Below are 19,979 nucleotides of genomic sequence, written 5' to 3'. Positions count from 1 at the left end.
TTCAGGCAAGTCACTTTGCTTCTCTGAGTGTTAGTTACTTTATGTGTAAAAACTCATCCTATGTGACCTGCCAAAGACTTGTGAGGATGAACTGAGATTAAATGAATGAATGGGGTTTCTAAACTGAAAAGCACTATGCAAACATCTTGCACTGTTATTAAGTCATTAAGGACCGGTAAGACTTTAACAAAAGGCATTGGGGGAGAAGGGCCTTTGGGCAGAGAATGAAGGGTGAAGTGGTTTTTGTATGAGGCGAGACAAAAGGAAACTGGGCTTTGAAGTCTAGGAAGATGAAAGCAGTCAAGGAATGCCTATGTTTTTAAGACCATTAAGGAAACAAAGCCCAGGACCCCAAGCTTGAAGGGTAAAACCAAGCTCTATAGTATCCTTTTTTTTTTTTTTTTTAAGATTTTATTTATTTGACAGAGAGAGACACAGCGAGAGAGGGAACACAAGCAGGGGGAGTGGGAAAGGGAGAAGCAGGCTTCCCACGGAGCAGGGAGCCCCATGCGGGTTCGATCCCAGGACCCTGGGATCATGACCTGAGCTGAAAGCAGACGCTTAACGACTGAGCCACCCAGGTGCCCCCAAGCTCTATAGTCTTAAAATTACTCAAGAGTGAGGCACCAAACTAGCACAAAACACCATAATGAATGACTTGCACATTTTGCTTCCTACATAGTCTTTTTGAAGGCAGGCAACCACCATATCTTACTCATCTTTGTTTCCAGGAGCCTGACACTTTCTGGTCAAGAGCACTGTGCTCCATTCTCAAGGAAAGAATGAGTGTCCAAAGGCTTGGGACCTTTTACCCGGAGTTGTACAGACTAAGCAGGTGCATAGCTTTGAAAAGCAGGTTCTTCTGTGCACACTGGGATGCCCTCCTGATGGCCTGATGTTATGAGAGCTCTCCAGATCCCAAGTAAGGTGTGTTTGTCCTTACTTTAAGGAAGAGTAAGATGGGACCACGGGCTCTAGCCGACTTATTGCTACGATAATCAAAAATCAGGGAGATGGGGGATGACGACTATACTAGTGATACAATTTAATAGAACGGATGAGTGCGAGAACGCAAGCACACACAGATGAACAAATGAGCGCATGGCAAACTGGTTAAATCTGAGTAAGGTCTGTAATCTAGTCATTTGTATTGGTCTAGTTGGTTGTACTGTGCCAATGTCAATTTCCTGGTTTTGATAATGTAGTATAGTTACGTAAGATGGTGAGGGAAGCTGGGTGGGTGATGGGTACACCGCACTTCCTTGTATTAATTTTGCAGCTTTTTGTGAGTCTATATTATTTCCAAATAAAGCAAACACACAAAGAAACCAGAAAACAACGGGCACCTTCCCCGAACCCAGCCTAGCCCTCCCAGAATCCGCGCCACAGCTCACACTTCTGCCCTCCGTACGGCCTCCACCGCTCAGGTAAGGCGGGGAGAGTGGGTGCGGCGGGACCGCGCACGCGCAGTCCTGAAATCCCCCGCCGCGGCGCTGGGAAGTCACGCTTGCGCAGTCTTGGCGCTTGGCCGCCGCGCCAGCCCTTCTACGCGGCGGGGGACTCGGCTGCCTTGGCCCCTTCGCGCCGCCGTCTTTTCCGGCAGTTGGAGCGCTTCCTGTTGTCCTTACCCGCACCCGCCCCTCGGCCCCTGCCTCAGAGACCCTAACGCGTCCCTATCCTCTTCTCTGGTCGGCGGGGTGCTGCCGCTGGGGTTTCGCCTGTCCGCCCGTCGAGAGAGGTCGCTGGCCCGGCCGGCGTCTGCGGCTGTCCGCCGCCCCCAGCTCTTCCTCCCCCGGGGCTCTGGTGAGTGTCTTGCTGCCGCTGTCTTCGGTCCATCCCAGCCTCTCCCCCTCATCTCCGCCCGTCTCTTTTTGGGGTTCTCCCTTCCCGCCGGCGCCCTCTTACCAGCCCTGTCCTGACGGCCCCTCGGCCGCTCTCCTCAGCCTACTGACAGCCCCCGTCCTCCCGGTTTTCAGAGGCTCCGCTGTCGGTCCTCGCCACACTTCCCCGGTCTCAGGCTCCCCACCCCATTCTTTCTTTCTTTTTGTGCAGTTGGGGCGGGGAGCCGGGCTCTCTTCTCTTTTCCATGTTGCCAGCTTTGTCTGCTCGCCGCAGCCGCTTAAGTCTCCTCGGGGATCTCAGTCGTACTGGTTTCCATCTCTTTTCTTTTTTTCTGGGGTCTGAGAACCTAAGAGCTGTTGTGTGAGGCAGAGACGTGGAAAGCCCGTCTTGGGGTGTGGTTCCTTTGAGTCGGCCCCCTTCCCCATGGCTAGTCTTAGAGTACTGGGCTTCAGATAATCTTAAAATCACAGGGAAATTGAGTGACGATTTTTTTTTTTTTTAAGAAAAGAGTGGAAAAGGAAAGTCGATAAGGACTTAGAGGAAGTCTGTGTCAGAAAGTGTGCAGAAACAGCTAGTAGGGAGATCAGATCTCCCAGTTTGCACTTTGAATTGACTAAAAGACACAAAGAGAAATTTGTTGGTTTTGAAATGTACAGAGGAAAGTTGAAGTGAGGTAAACCTTGTGCTTCCTCTCCCTTTCAGCTCACCTTGGTTCCGAATTAGAATTAGCTAGGCAGTAGATGTCGTTTCCCTAAATATAAAACAAACACCACGATAACAGGCTCCACTCGTAAGAGGACCAGAACTCTATCCTCCAACTTTGTATAGAAAACCACTTCACCTCCCAGCTCTATCCCAATCATACATACATATTCTCAGTTCCTAGTAATGGTCAGGAAAGATGAGTGCTTTCTCAGTAAATCTTTTATAAGGTCCTTACTACGTGCATAGCATTGTGCATGAGATGGGAGAAGGATATTAAAAGTAGTGTAAGACAGGTGCTTGCTTTCCCATGGCTTACAGCTCAGGAGGAGAAATTAAGATATGTGATTTTTAAGGAATGATATCCGTGTTCATTTACCCAAATGAAAGATACTGGATTGTCAGTCACAAAGACGTAAATAATTGGTGAGGGAAGGAGTATTCATAGAGATAACAGTACCATTGTAAAGTCAATCAATCAAGGATAACCATCTAGGTTGAATAAAACAATGGTTTTCATTTAATCTACTTTTATGTTTGCAGTACCTTTGAAGATCACATTCTTTTGTTAATTTTTAGAACTTTTAAGAATTTCTTACCTACCTATTCCCTTATTCTGCAGAGATGGAGAATGAAATGAATAGGGAAGGGGCCTCTGGTGGCCTGTAGGTCAGGGCATGAAGGCTTGAATTATCAAAAGTATGAGGAAAGCCCTGTGTTATAAAAAGTACTTGGTTGACCCGGTAAAGCTATAAATTGCTATAGGGCAATAGTAATTTTATCTTTTGATGAAAGGTTATTAGAATAGGCTAAGCCTTTTATGAGTGGAGGAAGGGAAGGAGGAAGAAGTTTTGAAGAAAGGTCAAAGGGAAGGATAGTGCAACCTTTGCTATTACATTAGAGACTATGTGAAGGTTGAAAATCATCCTGCTAGGAAATTTGTTGGTCTGTTACGTGAGCATCTTTGAGTACACTTAATATCCTGTTGATCTTTTTAAAAGCTTAGAAAGCGGGCGCCTGGGTGGCTCAGTTGGTTAAGCGACTGCCTTCGGCTCAGGTCATGATCCTGGAGTCCCCGGATCGAGTCCCACATCGGGCTCCCTGCTCAGCAGGGAGTCTGCTTCTCCCTCTGACCCTCCCCCCTCTCATGTGCTCTCTCTCTCTCATTCTCTCTCTCTCTCTCAAATAAATAAATAAAATCTTTAAAAAAAAAAAAAGCTTAGAAAGCCATGCCAGTGACTTAAATGAGTAAAAACGTTCCACACCTCAGTATTTATATACTTATCAATGTAAATATAATTTTGTTCTTTAGTTGACAACTAAAAAATCATTAACTTGCTCAACTTACATTTATTAACCACCTATTATATGAAAGGCACCGTTTGTCTTAGGTTTAAATACTTGCATTTTTATGTTGAATAATTTCAGTTGTTAAAATGTAACCACATATATGTATATAAAAAAGGTCTCTAGAAGTGTTCAGACAAGGGAGGAGTACAAAGCACTCCCTTGCTTCAGACTTGTTTTTAAATCTGGTTTGAAAATTTCTTCACCAGACTTAGAGTGCATGTGGTTTTCATTGTGGGTGGAGGGGGTACAGGCTGACAAATAAGGAACCACACCCAAGCTTCATAAACCAGAGGTCTTTAAACAATTCTACTGATATCCTAAAAATATTTGGGTTTGCTTTGGTATCAGCAGAAACTTCCTCATAAAAAATAACATTGTAACAAATAACATAGGTAGAGCTGAGTTCACTTTCTTGAATTTGTTATTACTTACAATTTTGGCACTTCATGAATAAAAATATTTGAGGTAGAGCCTTGATTTTGAATCTCTTTGCTCTGAAAGGATTATTCTTTACATGATTTTCCCCTGAATATCTTTTAATAAAATTGCTTAATGTTAAGCCTTTTGTCTTAGTAATAATAAGTGTTTGCTCGTTCCTTAATAGCCCTAATCTATGAGAAAATTTAAAAAGCTGCTAAGTATTAAGGGGAGAACCTTAAGGAAACTTTCATAAAGTGTACTATCTTTGAAAATGGCCCCTGGCCCCTCCTGATTTTTACTCAGCTTTATATTGGGATGAAAGGACAGACTTAGAGGCAGGTCATGTTGGAGGAAGGCATGATAAGGATAAAATATTGAGCATTATTGCCAATGCTGGAGCAAGTCTAGATTGGTGAATGGTCTGGCCAACTGTAACAGTATGGGCTGGCAAAAATATTTGGGGGAAAATGAGATTTAAATCTATGAAAAAAATGTTTTATAAGCTATTTAAACCTTGTTGGTATCAGTTTTCTCATATGTAAAACGAGGAAGTCAGGGTATTTTGTTTTTAAGATATCTTCCATCACCAAAATTATGATTCAGGTTTTTTCTTTGTAACATTATTTTTATCAGTTTTTTGTTTTAACTTGTAAATCCAAATAACATATATTTATCAAATACTGTAAGACATGTCAGAGTACATATATACCTGTAGATGAGCATTTTAGTTACAGATTTTTTTTTAACTCTAGAAATGGTATAAATTTATTTATTTATTATTATTATTTTTAAAGATTTTATTTATTTATTTGAGAGAGAGAGAATGAGAGAGAGCACATGAGAGGGAGGAGGGTCAGAGGGAGAAGCAGACTCCCCGCCAAGCAGGGAGCCCGATGCGGGACTCGATCCAGGGACTCCAGGATCATGACCTGAGCCGAAGGCAGTCGCTTAACCAACTGAGCCACCCAGGCGCCCTAGAAATGGTATAAATTTAAAAGTTATTGGTAATTTGGGGCATCTGGCTGGCTCAGTCAGTAGAGCATGCAGCTCTTGATCTTGGGTTTGTAAGTTAGAGCCCTACATTGGGTGGAGAGATTACTTAAAAATAAAATCTTTAAAAGTTATTGGTGGGGCGCCTCGGTGGCTCAGTTGGTTAAGCGACTGCCTTCGGCTCAGGTCATGATCCTGGAGTCCCTGGATCGAGTCCCGTATCGGGCTCCCTGCTCAGTGGGGAGTCTACTTCTCCCTCTGACCCTCTCCCCTGTCATGTGCTCTCTCTCATTCTCTCTCTCTCAAATAAATAAAGTCTTAAAAATAAATAAATAAAAGTTATTGGTAATTTAATAGTAAAAGTACATGCTCATTGAAGAAAATATATAAAATGTGGAAAAGCCCAAACAAGAGTAAAATGATCTATTGCATTCTTACTGCCTAGAGTTATGCCATTAGTAACATTTTGATACATATTTCAAATAATCTGTGCACATCTAGTAAACACATAAATAAAATTGAAATCATGGTATATATTCTGTTTTGTAACCTTTTCCTGCGTAGATTGGAAACCTCTCCCCTGACATTAAACATTTGAACATATTTTAATTGTGCATTACTCAATTATAGGACTTTTTTTTTTTTTAAAGATTTTATTTATTTATTTGAGACAGAGAATGAGAGACAGAGAGCATGAGAGGGAGGAGGGTCAGAGGGAGAAGCAGACTCCCCGCCGAGCAGGGAGCCGGATGCGGGACTCGATCCTGGGACTCGATCCTGGGACTCCAGGATCATGACCTGAGCCGAAGGCAGTTGCTTAACCAACTGAGCCACCCAGGCGCCCTCAATTATAGGACTTTTTATAATTTAATCAGTTCTATTGTTATGTATTCAGGTTTTATCATTACAGTGCTACATTGAGCCCCCTGTGTATGAATCCTTATGGGTCTTTGATTTCTTCAAGGTAGATTTTTGGATGACAAAAAATTTTACTGTGTCTGTATTATATATTCTTAATTTATGTTTATATTATGATCTTGTTCTCTTTTTAAAATTATAACGTATGTATTAAAGATATATTCATGTCACTTTTAGGTACAGATAGATTTGCTTCTGACTGATGCATGTTATTTTTTTTTTTTTAAAGATTTTATTTATTTATTTGACAGAGAGAGACACAGCAAGAGGGGAACACAAGCAGGGGGAGGGGGAGAGGGAGAAGCAGGCTTCCCGTGGAGCAGGGAGTCCGATGCGGGGCTCGATCCCAAGACCCCGAGATCATGACCTGAGCCAAAGGCAGACGCTTAACGACTGAGCCACCCAGGCGCCCCACATGTTATTTCTTTATGTGCACCCACAGCATTTTATTTTCTTACTGAATTGGCTTCAACTTCCTATAACACAAATGATGGCATAATAAACATCTCCTGTAATGCACAAGTTTGTGCATTTCTTAAGAGCCTATGAGACAATTTCTTTAGGCCTAATACCTAGAGATGGTATTTCTGGGTCATAGGACATTAATATATACTTATTTTCATCAAGTATTCTGTTTGTCTGGCTTTTGTTGTATATTATATGTTTGTCCTCCAGAATACTTGTACCAATTTACTTTCCTACCAGTAGGTGAGGAGAGTGTATGATTGGTGGATTCTAACTCCAAAACTGATACCTCTTCTTTTTTTGTTTCTAGCAGCCATGGCAATGACAGGCTCAACACCTTGCTCCTCCATGAGTAATCACACAAAGGAAAGGGTGACCATGACCAAAGTGACACTGGAGAATTTTTATAGCAACCTTATCGCTCAACATGAAGAACGAGAAATGAGGTAAAGAACTGTGTTTGAGAAAATTGTGTCATGGTTTTGGCATTCGTGTCTAGTATCATAAGACACATTCATAATATCGTTGAAAGGAGATAAGAATAGCTGCAGCAGTGTAATAGCCTATCCCATTACAATTGCTATTAACCCACTTATTTCTACTACTAGTCAATAGCACAGGGGCACCTGGCTGGCTCAGTTGGTAGAGCATGCGGCTCTTGATCTTGGGGTTGTGAGTTTGAGCCCCACGTTGGGTTCAGAGGTTACTTAAAAGTGAACTCTTAGGAAAAAAAAAATAACACGGAATTCCATAGTAGTATAAAAAAATAAATTGGGCCAAATCCTTGGATTTATTGTTAAGGCAGTATGACGTAACAGAAAGAACAGCCCTTATGGAATCAGACCTGGGTTTAGCATCCTGACTTTATCGTTTGGTAGCTATCTGAGGCCGGAGTAAGTTTCTTAGTCTTTTTGTGTATCAGTTCCCTATCTGGAAAATGGGGATAATACTTGCCTTGCAGGATTGCTGTGGGGATTATATATATAACGTATGTGAGTAACCACCATACTGCTTCTCATATAGTAATCACTTAATCACTTGGCACCTGTTGTTATTGACCCGGTGTACACTGTTCATGTAGTAACGTGTAATTAAAATTTTATTCCCAACATTTTATTATGAAAATATTCAAAAGTGCAGAAAAGTTGAAGGATTAATATGCTGAATACCCTTATATACATCATCTAGATTCTATAATTGTCATTCATTGTTGTGTTACATATTCATCCTTCTATCCATTCATTAAACCATCTTAATTTTTTGCTATGCTTCAAAGCGTGTTGGAGATTTCAGTGTTTTACTTCTGAATATGTCTCCTTGTATAACAAGTTCAATATGTGTATATATATATATATACACACATATATATACATGTGTATATATATACATACATATTTAAGAGAGTGTAAATTTTGCATATGGTAAAATGCAGTCTTCCTCTAGGTGTGTTTCTTTCTTTCTTTCTTTCTTTCTTTCTTTCTTTCTTTTTTTTTAAGTAATCTCTGCACCCAGTGTGGGGTTCCAACCAAAATGCACAATCTGAAGGGTACCATTCAATGAGTTTTGACAAATGTATATACCTGTAGAACTTAAACTCCTATCAAGACATAGAACATTACCATTATCCCAGAAAGTTCTTTGATTCCTGGAGATGTTCCTTCAAACCCAGGCAACCACTGTTGTAATTTTGTTTCTATCATAGATTAGTCTTGCCTATTCCATACAAATGGAGCATGTAAACGGATTCATATAGTAAGTACTCATTTGAGTAAGGCATCTTTCACTCAGCCTGATGTTTTCAAAGTTCATCCATGTTGCTGTTGTATCAATAGTTTGTTCCTTTATAGTGCTGAGTGAGTACCATTCTGTTTTCTGACTATACCTCTGTTTTTACATTCTTCTGTTGATGAACATCTGGGCTTTTTTCAGTTTTGGGCTGTTTTGAATATGTTTCTATTAACATTTGTGTACAGATCTTTTTGTGAACATTTGTTTTCAATTCTTGGGTAAATATTTAGGAGTGGAATTGCTGGATCATAAATATACATAAGTATATGTTTAGTTTCATAAGAAACTGCTAGCCCTTTTTCCAGAATATTATCAGCATTGTGTGAGAGTTCCAGTTGCTTTACATTTTTGCTAACAAAATGTCTGTTTGTATGTCAGCATTTTTTTTTTTTTTAAGATTTTATTTATCTGAGAGAGAGAATGAGAGAGCATGCGCGCGCGAGAACTGGGTGGGGGAGGAGCAGAGGGGGAGGGAGAGGGAGGGGAAAGAATCTCCAGCAGACTGCTGAGCACGGAGCCCAACACAGGGCTTGATCCCACAACCCTGAGGTCATGACCTGAGCTGAAATTAAGAGTCGGAGGCTTAACCGACTGAGCCACCCAGGTGCCCCTCCTGTTCATTTTCTTTATAGTGACTTTAGATGAGCAGAAGTTTTAAATTTAGGTGAAATCTAATTTGGCATTTTTTTTCTTTTGTGGTAAAACTTTGCTGCCCCCAAGTAAAAAAGATATTCTTCTATATCTTCTTTGGGAAGTTTTATAATTTAGTTTTTACATTTAGTTCTATGATCCATCTTGAATTAATAAGTGTATGAGATGGGGGTTGAGATTTATTTTTTTTTCCTTATGGATATCCAGTTGTTTTAGCACCCTTTGTTGCGAAGATTTCCTTTTCCCCATCAGATTCTTTGGCACTTTTGTCAAAAATCAAATACCCTGTGGTATATGTGTATTTCTGGGTTTTCTTTTTTCTTTCTTTAAAGATTTTATTTTTAGGTAATCTCCACACCCAATGTGGGTCTTGAACCTACTACCCCTAGATCAAGAGTCACATGCTCTACCAACTGAACCAACCAGGTGCCCTGATTTCTGGGTTTTCTCTTCTGTTTCATTGATCTGTTTGTCCCTATGCCAGTATCACACTGGCTTTGTTACTGTAGTATTGTAAGTTTTGAAGTCCTCTAGTTTAAGTCTTCAGCTTCGTTGTTTTGCTTTGTTTTCCCCCAAGATTGTTTTGGCTGTTCTAGGTCCTTTGCTTTTTTTTTTTTAAGGTTTTATTTATTTATTTGACAGAGAGAGAGAGATATCGAGAGCAGGAACAGAAGCAGGGGGAGTGGGAGAGGGAGAAGCAGGCTTCCCACAGAGCAGGGAGCCCAATGCGGGGCTTGATCCCAGGACCCTGGGATCATGACCTGAGCCGAAGGCAGATGCTTAATGACTGAGCCACCTAGGCTCCCGGTTCTTTGCATTTTTATATAGATTTTAGAATCGGCTTGTCAATTTCTAGAGGAAAGCTTGATGGAATTATGATTATAATTGTATTGAATCTATAGATCAGTTTGGGGGAGAATTGACATCTTAACAGTATTGAATCTCTGATGCATGGACATACTGTATCTCTCCATTCTCTTAGGTCTTTAATTTTTTCCAGCAGTGTTTTATAGTGTTTAGTGTGGGGGTCTTACATGTTATTTTGTTCTTCTGTTACTAGTATTTTGGGGGGTTTTTTTTGATGCTGTTTTAAGTGGATATTTAAAAAAATTTTTTTCCAATTGTTTGCTTCTAGCATATGGAAATATAACTGAATTTTGTATATTGACCTTATATCTTGAAACTTACTAATTTATTCTACTAACTTTTTTGTAGATTCCTTAGGATTTTCTGTGTAAACAATCATGTCATATTCAAATAGAGAGTTTTACTTCTTCTTTTCCATTCTATACACCTTTTCTTTCTTTTTCTTGCCTTATCGTATTGGCTGGGGTATCAGGTACAATGTTGAATGTAAGTGGTGAGAGTAGACATTTTCGTTTTCTTCCTGATTTAAGGGTGAAAGCACTCACTATTTCACTGTTGTGATGTTACCTGTAGGTTTTTCAAGGATGCCTTTTGTAGGTTGGGGAAGTTTTCTTATGTTCCTAGTTGGCTGAGAGTTTTTTATTAGAGTGGGTGTTGAATTTTGTCAAATGATTTTTCTGCATCTTCTGCATCATTGTTTATTCTTTTAATATGATGAATTCAGTGGACTGATTTTTTGCATGTTAAACTAACTTTGCATTCCTGGGGTAAAACCCTCTTGATCATAATATATTATTATTTTTGTATGTTGCTAGATTTGATATGCTAATACTTTGATAAGGGCTTTTGCAAGCACATTCTTCATGAGGGTGTAAATCATGTTTAGACTTTAAATATGCAGATCTGTATGTGGAATAGCAAAATATTTTATAGCTGGTGGTGGCTAGCTGCTGCTCTTTGAAATAGACAAATGCCTGCAGAGTGCCCTATGTTAGGATGATGGGGAATTCAAAGATAAATTTGCACAATATATCTCTAGGCATGCTGTTGGAAGTAGATAGTTCTTTTTAATACAACCACTGTATTGAAATCAGAGTTTCTGGTGTTGTAGTTTCAAAACAAATACTATGAATTCTGATTAAGTTCCTTGTTTTGTTTATTTACTTGAAGATTTATTTATTTTTATTTTAGAGAGCAAACACATGAACAGGGAGAGGGGCAGAGAGAGAGGGCAAGAATCAGACTCTGCTTAGTGTGGAGTCCGATGTGGGGCTTGATCTCAAGAACCTGAGATCGTGACCTGAGTCGAAACCAAGGGTCAGACACTTAACCATCTGAGCCACCCAGGCACCCCAATTTATTTCTTTATTTTAAAAATATTTTATTTATTTATTTGAGAGAGAGAGCGAGCAACCATGCAAGCGAGTGGGAGGGAGAGGGAGAGATAATCTGAAGCAGACTCTGCGCTGAGCACAGAGCCTGATGTGGGTCCCATGACCGTGATATCATGACCTGAGCCGAAACCCAGAGTTGGATGCTCAACAGACTGAACCTTGTTTTGTTTAATAATAGTTGATTTTTTAATCCTACTGGCTCTGCGTTATGGTTCATTAATATATATCACATTCTCTAGGAATAGTATGACATACGGTTTTGTTTATGTTTTATTAATAAGTGTTACATTGTGGGGGCGCCTGGGTGGCTCGGTTGGTTAAGCATCTGATTTCAGCTCAGGTAATGATCTTAGTTATTAGACTGAGCCCTGTGTGGGGCTCTGTGATCAGCTGGGAGTCTGCTTGTCCCTCTCCCTCTGCCCCTCCCCCTGCTCATGTTCTCTCTGTCTTTCAAATAAATAAATAAAAATCTTTATTTTATTTTTTTAAAAAGATTTTATTATTTATTTATTTGCCAAAGTGAGGGGGGGGCGGAGAGAGAGAGAGAGAGAGAGAGAGTGAGCACAAGCAGGGGGAGTGGCAGGCAGAGGGAAAAGCAGGCTCCCTGCTGAGCGGAGCCCAGTGAGGGACTTGATCCTAGGACCCTGGGACCATGACCTGAGCCGGAGGGAGACGCCTAACAGCTGAGCCACCCAGGTGTCCCAATAAATAAAATCTTAAAAAAAAAATAAGTGTTCATTGTGATTTACGCCAAAATTGAACCCAAAAATGAGTTGAAATCAGTGCTTTTTTGTTTTGGATTCTTAAGATGGAAACACCTTCCAAAAGCATTGGTGGTTTTGCTTTTCTTAAATCCCCTATTTTGGTGGATTAATTAAAGACCAAATTAATCAAAAGACAGGTGTAAGAAGAGAATGTTAAACATTTAAGAGGATTAGAGTGTTTGTTTTTGGTAATTTTTGTTGTTATCAAATCATCATTATTTTTCATTAAAAAAAAAAAAAAAGCAATAGGGGTGCCTGGGCGGCTCAGTTGGTTAAGCGTCTGCCTTTGGCTCAGATCATGAGCCCAGGTTCCTGGGATTGAGTCCCGCATCAGGCTCTCTGCTCAGTGGGGAGCCTGTTTCTCCCTCTCCCTCTGCTGTTCCCCCTGCTTGTGCTCTCTCGCTCTCTCTGTCAAAAAAAAAAATCTTAAAAAGAAAATGGATTTTCAGGCTTTCTCATGTTATGGGTGGAAATGTCATAGAACCTTGATAAATAAGCAGAGTTTAAATAATATGAGACAATGATAAAGAAACATTTTATTATGAGTATATAACTAGTATGTGATGAATGGTTTGAAATAAGTATTGGGCTAGTAAATTTTGAGATCAGGTTGTAATAACTTTTCAATGTAAATGCCTTGTCTGGATGCCTTTAAAATCTCTAGTATTTCTTCCACACATATGTACCTTTTGCATTGTTCTATTTATGGTAGAAATGCACTAGGTTATATCTGAAACAAAGTACTTAACAACAGGGGAGATGAAACCAAAGCCTAGAAGTAGAAGAAAGAATAAAAATCATTTAGGAATGGTTTCCTGTATGAAAGTAGAATATGAGAACATTGGGTGGGTTTAGAAACATTACAGCAAGTTCTACTGATTGATTTAAAAACAGTTAAACCCCTTGAGTCTGGTTCTGTTTGATGGTCTCCTGTTAATGCTAGTGGTAGACTATAAACTGAACCCACTCAAGAGTGCAAGTTCATCTTCTTTATTTAATCTTTGTTTTGCCTCTGATGGTATGGTTATTTAGGAATAGCAGTTCTCCTATTCTCTCTCTTACGTGATCCTAGGTACCCAGTAAATATTGATGATTGCCTAGTTATTCATACAAAAAATAATTTATAGCAGCCTGAAATCAAAACCAAGGAAGCCGACATTTTTTTCTTTTTTTTTTAATAAAGATTTTATTTATTTATTTGACAGAGAGAGATATAGCGAGAGAGGGAACACAAGCAGGGGGAGTGGGAGAGGGAGAAGCAGGCTTCCCGCGGAGCAGGGAGCCCGATGCGGGGCTTGATCCCAGGACCCTGGGATCATGACCTGAGCCGAAGGCAGTCGCTTAACGACTGAGCCACCCAGGCTCCCCCGACGTTTTTTCTTATAAAATATTCTGTGTTGGTTTTGTTCTTCATGAATACTATTTTGGTGGATTAATTAAAGCCACAAAAATCCAATTTAATAGGAAGTAATGGTATGCTTCCCTCCCCTCCTGCCCCCAAATCAAATCAGAACTTTCCTACATTTTACCCTTTGAGAACCAGCACTGTCTGCTACTCCTTTTAGGTATTCTTACTCAGGTTTTCCTGTGGCTGTGTTTGGTCTGATCTGGTACTGAGTTGTAATATGTGATTATTATTAGTGAGCAAGTGTCAGTTTTACTTAAGTCCCAGAGATGAGTAAGTCTTGACCTTTGAATGTTATTCACTGACTAGATGTATCAGTCAAACCAAAGTAATTTGTTGAGATTTTTTTTTTAAGAGAGCAGTGGGGAGGAGCAGAAGAAGAGGGACAAGCAGACTCAGCTCCAAGCACGGAGCTGACCCAGGGCATGATCTCACGACCTTGAGATCATGACCTGAGCCAAAACCAAGAGTCGGACACTTGACCTATGGTACCACCCACGCACCCCCATTTGTTGAGATTTTTAAAAAATCTGTGTAAAACTCTTTTTAGGGTATTTGAGATTTTTCTCAGTTTTGATCATGGAAATAACAGTAGTGCTTATTTCTATACTGTTTTTCCTGGTTTTAAATGTCTCATCAACAGAAATGAGAAATATTGTCTAGTCAGCTCTCGTAGAATGGACTAGCCCTTTTCTCCCATCCCTGAAACCTCTGAATCAAGTTGTGCTGTGAGATGAACTTAAATTATGGTTAGCAAAGGGAGCTAATTACACATAGTCATGAATGTGTCTTGCACATTGTTACAAACTCTGATTTTCTTTTTCCCCCCATTTGGCAACATGCATTTTATAAAGTTGCTGTGTACAAAGCACTATTCTTAGTGGAGAAGGAGGATTCAGATATGGGCCCTGCCTTCCAAAGATCTTACTGTCTTCTATGAGAAGTGGGCTCACATGCAAATAAATAGAATAGAGTGCATGGAAGGCCTTGATGGGGTGAGGTTGGGTGTGGCCTCTGCGTGTGAAAGTGGCCAGTCTCTCTCCCAGAGTACTGCTCTGGAACATTGGAGTTGAGTGGAAGAATGGCTTCACCAAAGGCTGGAGTGTTAGCCAAACTGGTCTTTGATCAGAGACATACCAGTGGAGGGGCCTGCTTTTCTTTTTCATTATGAACACTTTTTTTGTTTTTTAAAAGATTTTATTTATTTATTTGGCAGAGAGAGACACAGCGAGAGAGGGAACACAAGGAGGGGGAGTGGGAGAGGGAGAAGCAGTCTTCCCGTGGAGCAGGGAGCCCGATGCGGGGCTCGATCCCAGGACCCTGGGACCATGACCTCAGCCAAAGGCAGACGCTTAACGACTAAGCCACCCAGGTGCCCCCATTATGAACACTTTTAAACACACAGGAAGACTAATACAGTGAACTCCCATATATTCATCCCTCAGATTTCAGTAATTATCAAGATTTTGTTAAATTTGTTCCATTTTATTTTTTCTTGCTGTTGTGTTTTAAAGCAAATTTCAAACATCTGTCCTTTCAATCCTATGTAGTTCAGTGTACATCTCTAAAAATATGGCCATTTGCTTGTATAACTGCAGTGCCACCATGAATCTAACAAAGTTAGCAGTAATTTCTTAGTGTCATCTCACAGAGGATGTCACTTGTAAGCCTCATTTTGGGCTGTGCTTGCCATTTTGGGTGTCTTTAAGGTCTTCTTTGGCTTGGACCCAATAAATCATTACCGTGGATAATTCTGCATGATAGGTTGTTTCTGGATGCTTTTTTCTAATGAACGAATCTGATTGTGTTCAAGGAGTTGATTCTGATTACTTTCGGGTAGGTACAGAAACCAATTTAATTACACTTGCAGTCAAGCTATGGAAAACTTCTTAGTTTGAATTGAGATTTAAAATATAGTCAGAAGCAGCCATCTCTGGGACACACATTGGGCACATTGTTCTAGCCCAGTCTGGTGTGGTCATCCAAGAAAATAGAGTCAGAAAGTATGATGGTGTTTGCTATTTAAGGCATAAAAAGAGCTGACCGTAGTTGAGTTATAGTTCTTGCCATGATGTTATCTTTGATTCTTTTTACTCTTCTGTGCTTCAGCTAATTAACATACATTTCCTGAAAGTATCAACAGTACAGCCTTATCCCTCCAATACACATGCAAACAAAGATGCGTATCACAAAATATTCTGGGAACCCAGAGAAGTAGGCAGACTGGAAGCCATGTAAGTGCTTTTTTTTTCTCCCCATCAGGGTCAGAGTAGATCTTTTCACTTTCTGAGAGCTTAGACACAACTTGTTATATATCATCTGATTCTGTGGATTTGTAATATGATTTCTAACATGATATTAATTTTAACTAATTACTATTATTGCAATAATTATTTATTGACCAAAATAAAACCCATTATCTTTTCGTGGTCCTTTTTCTTGTGTTTCCTGTCATGTTTAGCGGCATCATTATCCTCCCACACAAGAAAGTCTAAGATTTTTCCTTTGATTCCTATGACGAATTAGTCATCTTTGTAGTACCTCTGTTCACTTCATTGTAGGTTTCCAGCCCTAGTTTCAGATCTGGACTCCATATCATCTGAATCATTAGGAGAGCTTTTAGTTTGCCTCAGTCTTTGTCAATTACTTCCCCTGCCAGTCCCTCAGCTCCTTACTGCTGACTGTCATTTTAAAATAGAAACCTCATCACATCACTCCTTTACACACAAGCCCCTGTAGCTCTTAGTTGTCTACAGACTAAGAGCCAGCCCTTTTAGTGTGACATTTGAAGTGCTACACGCCTCCCCACATTAGCCTACAAGCTGTTGCTTCATATACTCCCTCCTTTTTTTTGGTTAAGATTTATTTATTTATTTGAGAGAGAGAGAGAGTGACAGTTCGCAGAAGGGAGAGGCAGAGGGAGAGGGAGAGCAACAGCCTGGCAGAGCCTGACTTGGGGTTTGATCCCATGACCCTGAGATCACAACCCCAGCTGAAAACCGAGAGTCAGGCACTCAAGCGACTGCAACACCCAGGTGCCCTGTATTCCTACTTTTCATTCTTCCCTGTCTTGCTCACATTGCCTGTTATCTGAAATGCTGATAAGGGATAGAGATCCCAGCCAATGTGCTTTCACTTATTATGCTGAATAAATGCAGGTTGTGTGGAATTGGTTACAAGGAAGTTTTTCTTGTTTCTTTTAGTTTTATCAAATCTGTATGAGACTGTAGAGTCAAAATATTCTTGGATGCAGTTTTTAAGGTTTAATACTCCAGGGATTTAGAGTCTTAAGTTTTAATAGTGGTGACAGTCACCTGTTTTGATCATTCCTGCCTCTCCCCTTGAATCTCTAAATTCTGCCTTTACTCTTGTTTATCTAAGCTCTTTGCTTGTGGCAGGGAGGAGGAGGAAGATGTAAAAATAAAGGAAGTAGATTTCAGTCAGGGAGAGAGAGAAACCCTGATAGAAGAGGTTATCAAACACCAGCTGTTTGTGGTTTGTTAAGGAGGAAATACTTTAAAAAAGAGAGAGAACTTTTCATTTTGAAATAGGATTCTTTGTTGCAGTAACATCTTATACAGTTTTTTTCAAAATGGAGAACAAAGGGTGGGAATCTTTTCACTTATCTTTGTAACTGTAATTTGTTTTATTTTTTTTAAAGATCTGTTTTTGAGAGAGAGCATGTGCATGAACAAGTGGTGGGAGGGGGAGGGGGGCACATGGAGGGGGAGAGAGAGAATCCTCAAGCAGACTCCACACTGAGCGCAGAGCCCGAACTCCATCTCACAATCCTGAGATCATGACCTGAGCTGAAACCAAGAGTCAGTCGCCCAACTGACTGCACCACCCAGGCGCCCCTGTAATTTATTGTTTTAATGAGGCATTTTGAGATTTACCTTTTTTTTTTTAGATGCTTCTTCATACACATTTTTTTTTTTTAAGATTTATTTATTTGAGAGCGAGAATGAGAGAGAGAGCGAGCATGAGCGGGGGAGGGTCAGAGGGAGAAGCAGACTCCTTGCTGAGCAAGGAGCCCGATGCAGGACTCGATCCCGGGACTCCAGGATCATGACCTGAGCCAAAGGCAGTCGCCTAACCAACTGAGCCACCCAAGCGCCCCGAGATTTACCTTTTTACCATTAAAAAATACTGTGTTTATATAGACTTATCAGAAAGGTATTCAATTGTTATTTCAAATATCTTTATTTATTTTTAGACAAAAGAAGTTAGAAAAAGTGATGGAAGAAGAAGGCCTAAAAGATGAAGAGGTAATTCGTATTGGGAAATTTTTCCTTGAACCCAGCATGGCAAAGCTTGTTCAGCAAGTTGTTAGCCTTGATATATAGGGTATTTGGCTTAGTAACAGAGAAACTTAGGAGGGCTGGTGTACTTCTGGATTTAGGTATTCATGCAAAGGGAAATATTCACTACTAAGTACCAGGGAGAGGAAGATTTGTCTCGGCACGGTTGTAATAAATTAACTAGATTTAGAATTCCAAGAAAAGAAAGAGATGAGATCACATTAAAATTAAAAAAAAAAGCAAATTACAGCATGCTTATGGAAATCACAGAAAAGCCTCTATAGAAGTGGAGCAAAGTTCTGAAATCATTATCAAGGCAAAACATCTCTTCAGATCAGTCCTTTCCCCAGTGCCTACAGATGTGGTAGGAGAAAATGTAGTTAAGAAACTGTGCAAGGAACTGAAATGACAGTGGAAATGCCTTCAAAAATAGGCATGAATCATAGAATCCAGGAAAATGGTGAAAAATACTGAAAACTTGTAGGAAATATAGAGTATAAAATGAATTCCAATGTGTAAAAAAAGACCAAACCCAGAGGGAAATTAAAAAAACAAAAAACACCCTTTTATTTTATATACAGAAGTTTAAAGGAAAACATTGTTTATTCTTCCTTCATTAGAAAAGTTAGAATAGTTGATTGCCAAAGTAGGTTGGTCAGAGTCCTCAGAGGAGGCACTCATCTGTTCAGTATGGTTTGGTTATTGTGTCCAAAGGCTGGGGAGGAGAGATGTGATCTCTTAAGGGTTCAGAAGGTTATGCTTAGTCTGGTGTGGTCCTTCTTTCCAGTCACAACTAAGACTGCTGTGAAGGTGCAGTTTCAGCTCCTCCCTTTCCCACCTCTCTCTCCCACTTTAAACATTAGAAGCGACTGAGGAGATCAGCGCATGCTCGGAAGGAAACGGAGTTTCTTCGTTTGAAGAGAACAAGACTTGGATTGGAAGATTTTGAATCCTTAAAAGTAATAGGCAGAGGAGCATTCGGTGAGGTAAAAAACCACAGCTACTTATCAGATATAAAAACACCACAGAACTTTGAAGCTGCTGACATACCATGATTGTTGATAGAACTGAAATATGGGGTAGGTGGGTCAGGCATGCCAGCCCCACCTTGTAACTGCTCTTTCTGGCCTTTATTTCCCTCTCCACTGTCCCAGATCTCTGATTGTTCTTCTCTTTTGCCAGAGATGATGTTGATGCTCTAAGTATTGATCTAGAAGGAGAGTTAAAAGGTATAAGGAAATCAGTATTATTTACTGAGTGCTTCTCTCCTACAATCATGACAATAACTCATTTTATGGATGATGAAATTAAGACTCAGAGGGGATATATAATGTTCCATTGTCACACAGCCAGTGAGCAGCAGTACCAGAAGTTGGGCCCAGGAGTTCCTGATTTTTTTTTTTTTTTAAGTTGTTAATCACCCGGTGCTCATCACAAATGTACTCCTTAATCCCCATCATCTATTTCACCCATCCCCCCATCCACCTCCCCTATGGTAACCATCTGATTGTTCTGTATAGTTAAGAATCTGTTTCTTGGTTTGTCTCTTTTTTTCCCCTTTGCCCATTTGTTTTGTTTCTTAAAGGAGTTCCTGAACTTAAAGCTCTTGCTTTTCCCAGCATCACACCACCTCTCCGGGAGCAAACTAACAGCACATTTCCACCATTTATTTCTTCCCGCCCGATTGCTGTTGCGCTAAATGATGGCCCCAGGAGACAGAATTTATAGAAATGGGTTAAACAGGGAGTGGTAGAGAGTCGGAAGTATTTGCAGGTTTGTCCCACCTGGTCTTGTGGATGCATCCTGCTTGGTCACAAGGGCAGTTTGTTGGGGAGGGTTTGAATGAGCCCGTGCAAGGTCATCTTCATTAATGGAAAACACCGGAAGTGAACGACTTACTGATGCAATAGTTTCATTAACTTTATATAAACAGAGCAGCATATTATTAAAAACCCATAGCTAGGGGAAATGTGAGTACGTACTTAGAGGCACACAGGTGAAAGATTAAATTGATTCCTCAGTGTTGAGAATCCCTGTTGGCTCGTGGAGAAAGGGAAAGGTACGGTACCACCTCTAAAAGGGCTTTCTGTTTAGTGAGGAAGGGATGTGGGACGCAGTCAGG

The 19,979-nt window shown here is 40.3% G+C and overlaps 1 protein-coding gene across 2 annotated transcripts in view; it reads left to right on the top strand.

Moving 5' to 3' along the window:
* Positions 1–1,524: 1,524 nt before the first annotated feature.
* STK38 (serine/threonine kinase 38) overlaps positions 1,525–19,979 on the top strand; it is a 40,385-nt gene continuing 21,930 nt past the window's right edge. Inside the window, exons 1-4 of one of the 2 annotated variants that reach the window (XM_034990860.1) lie at positions 1,525–1,803; positions 7,001–7,133; positions 17,773–17,824; positions 18,721–18,843. In XM_034990860.1, the coding sequence (XP_034846751.1) occupies positions 7,003–7,133; positions 17,773–17,824; positions 18,721–18,843 (306 nt within the window). In that variant the 5' untranslated portion in view covers positions 1,525–1,803; positions 7,001–7,002. Of the gene's footprint in view, positions 1,804–6,997; positions 7,134–17,772; positions 17,825–18,720; positions 18,844–19,979 lie in introns of both variants that reach the window. The other variant, XM_034990861.1, reaches the window with a different exon arrangement.

The sequence above is a fragment of the Mirounga leonina genome, unplaced genomic scaffold (assembly GCF_011800145.1).
Source record: "Mirounga leonina isolate KUSES-001 unplaced genomic scaffold, KU_Mleo_1.0 Mir_53, whole genome shotgun sequence".
Taxonomy (NCBI): domain Eukaryota; kingdom Metazoa; phylum Chordata; class Mammalia; order Carnivora; family Phocidae; genus Mirounga; species Mirounga leonina.
Note: the sequence above shows the minus strand (reverse complement) of the source record. Positions and strands in the feature narration are given on the sequence as shown.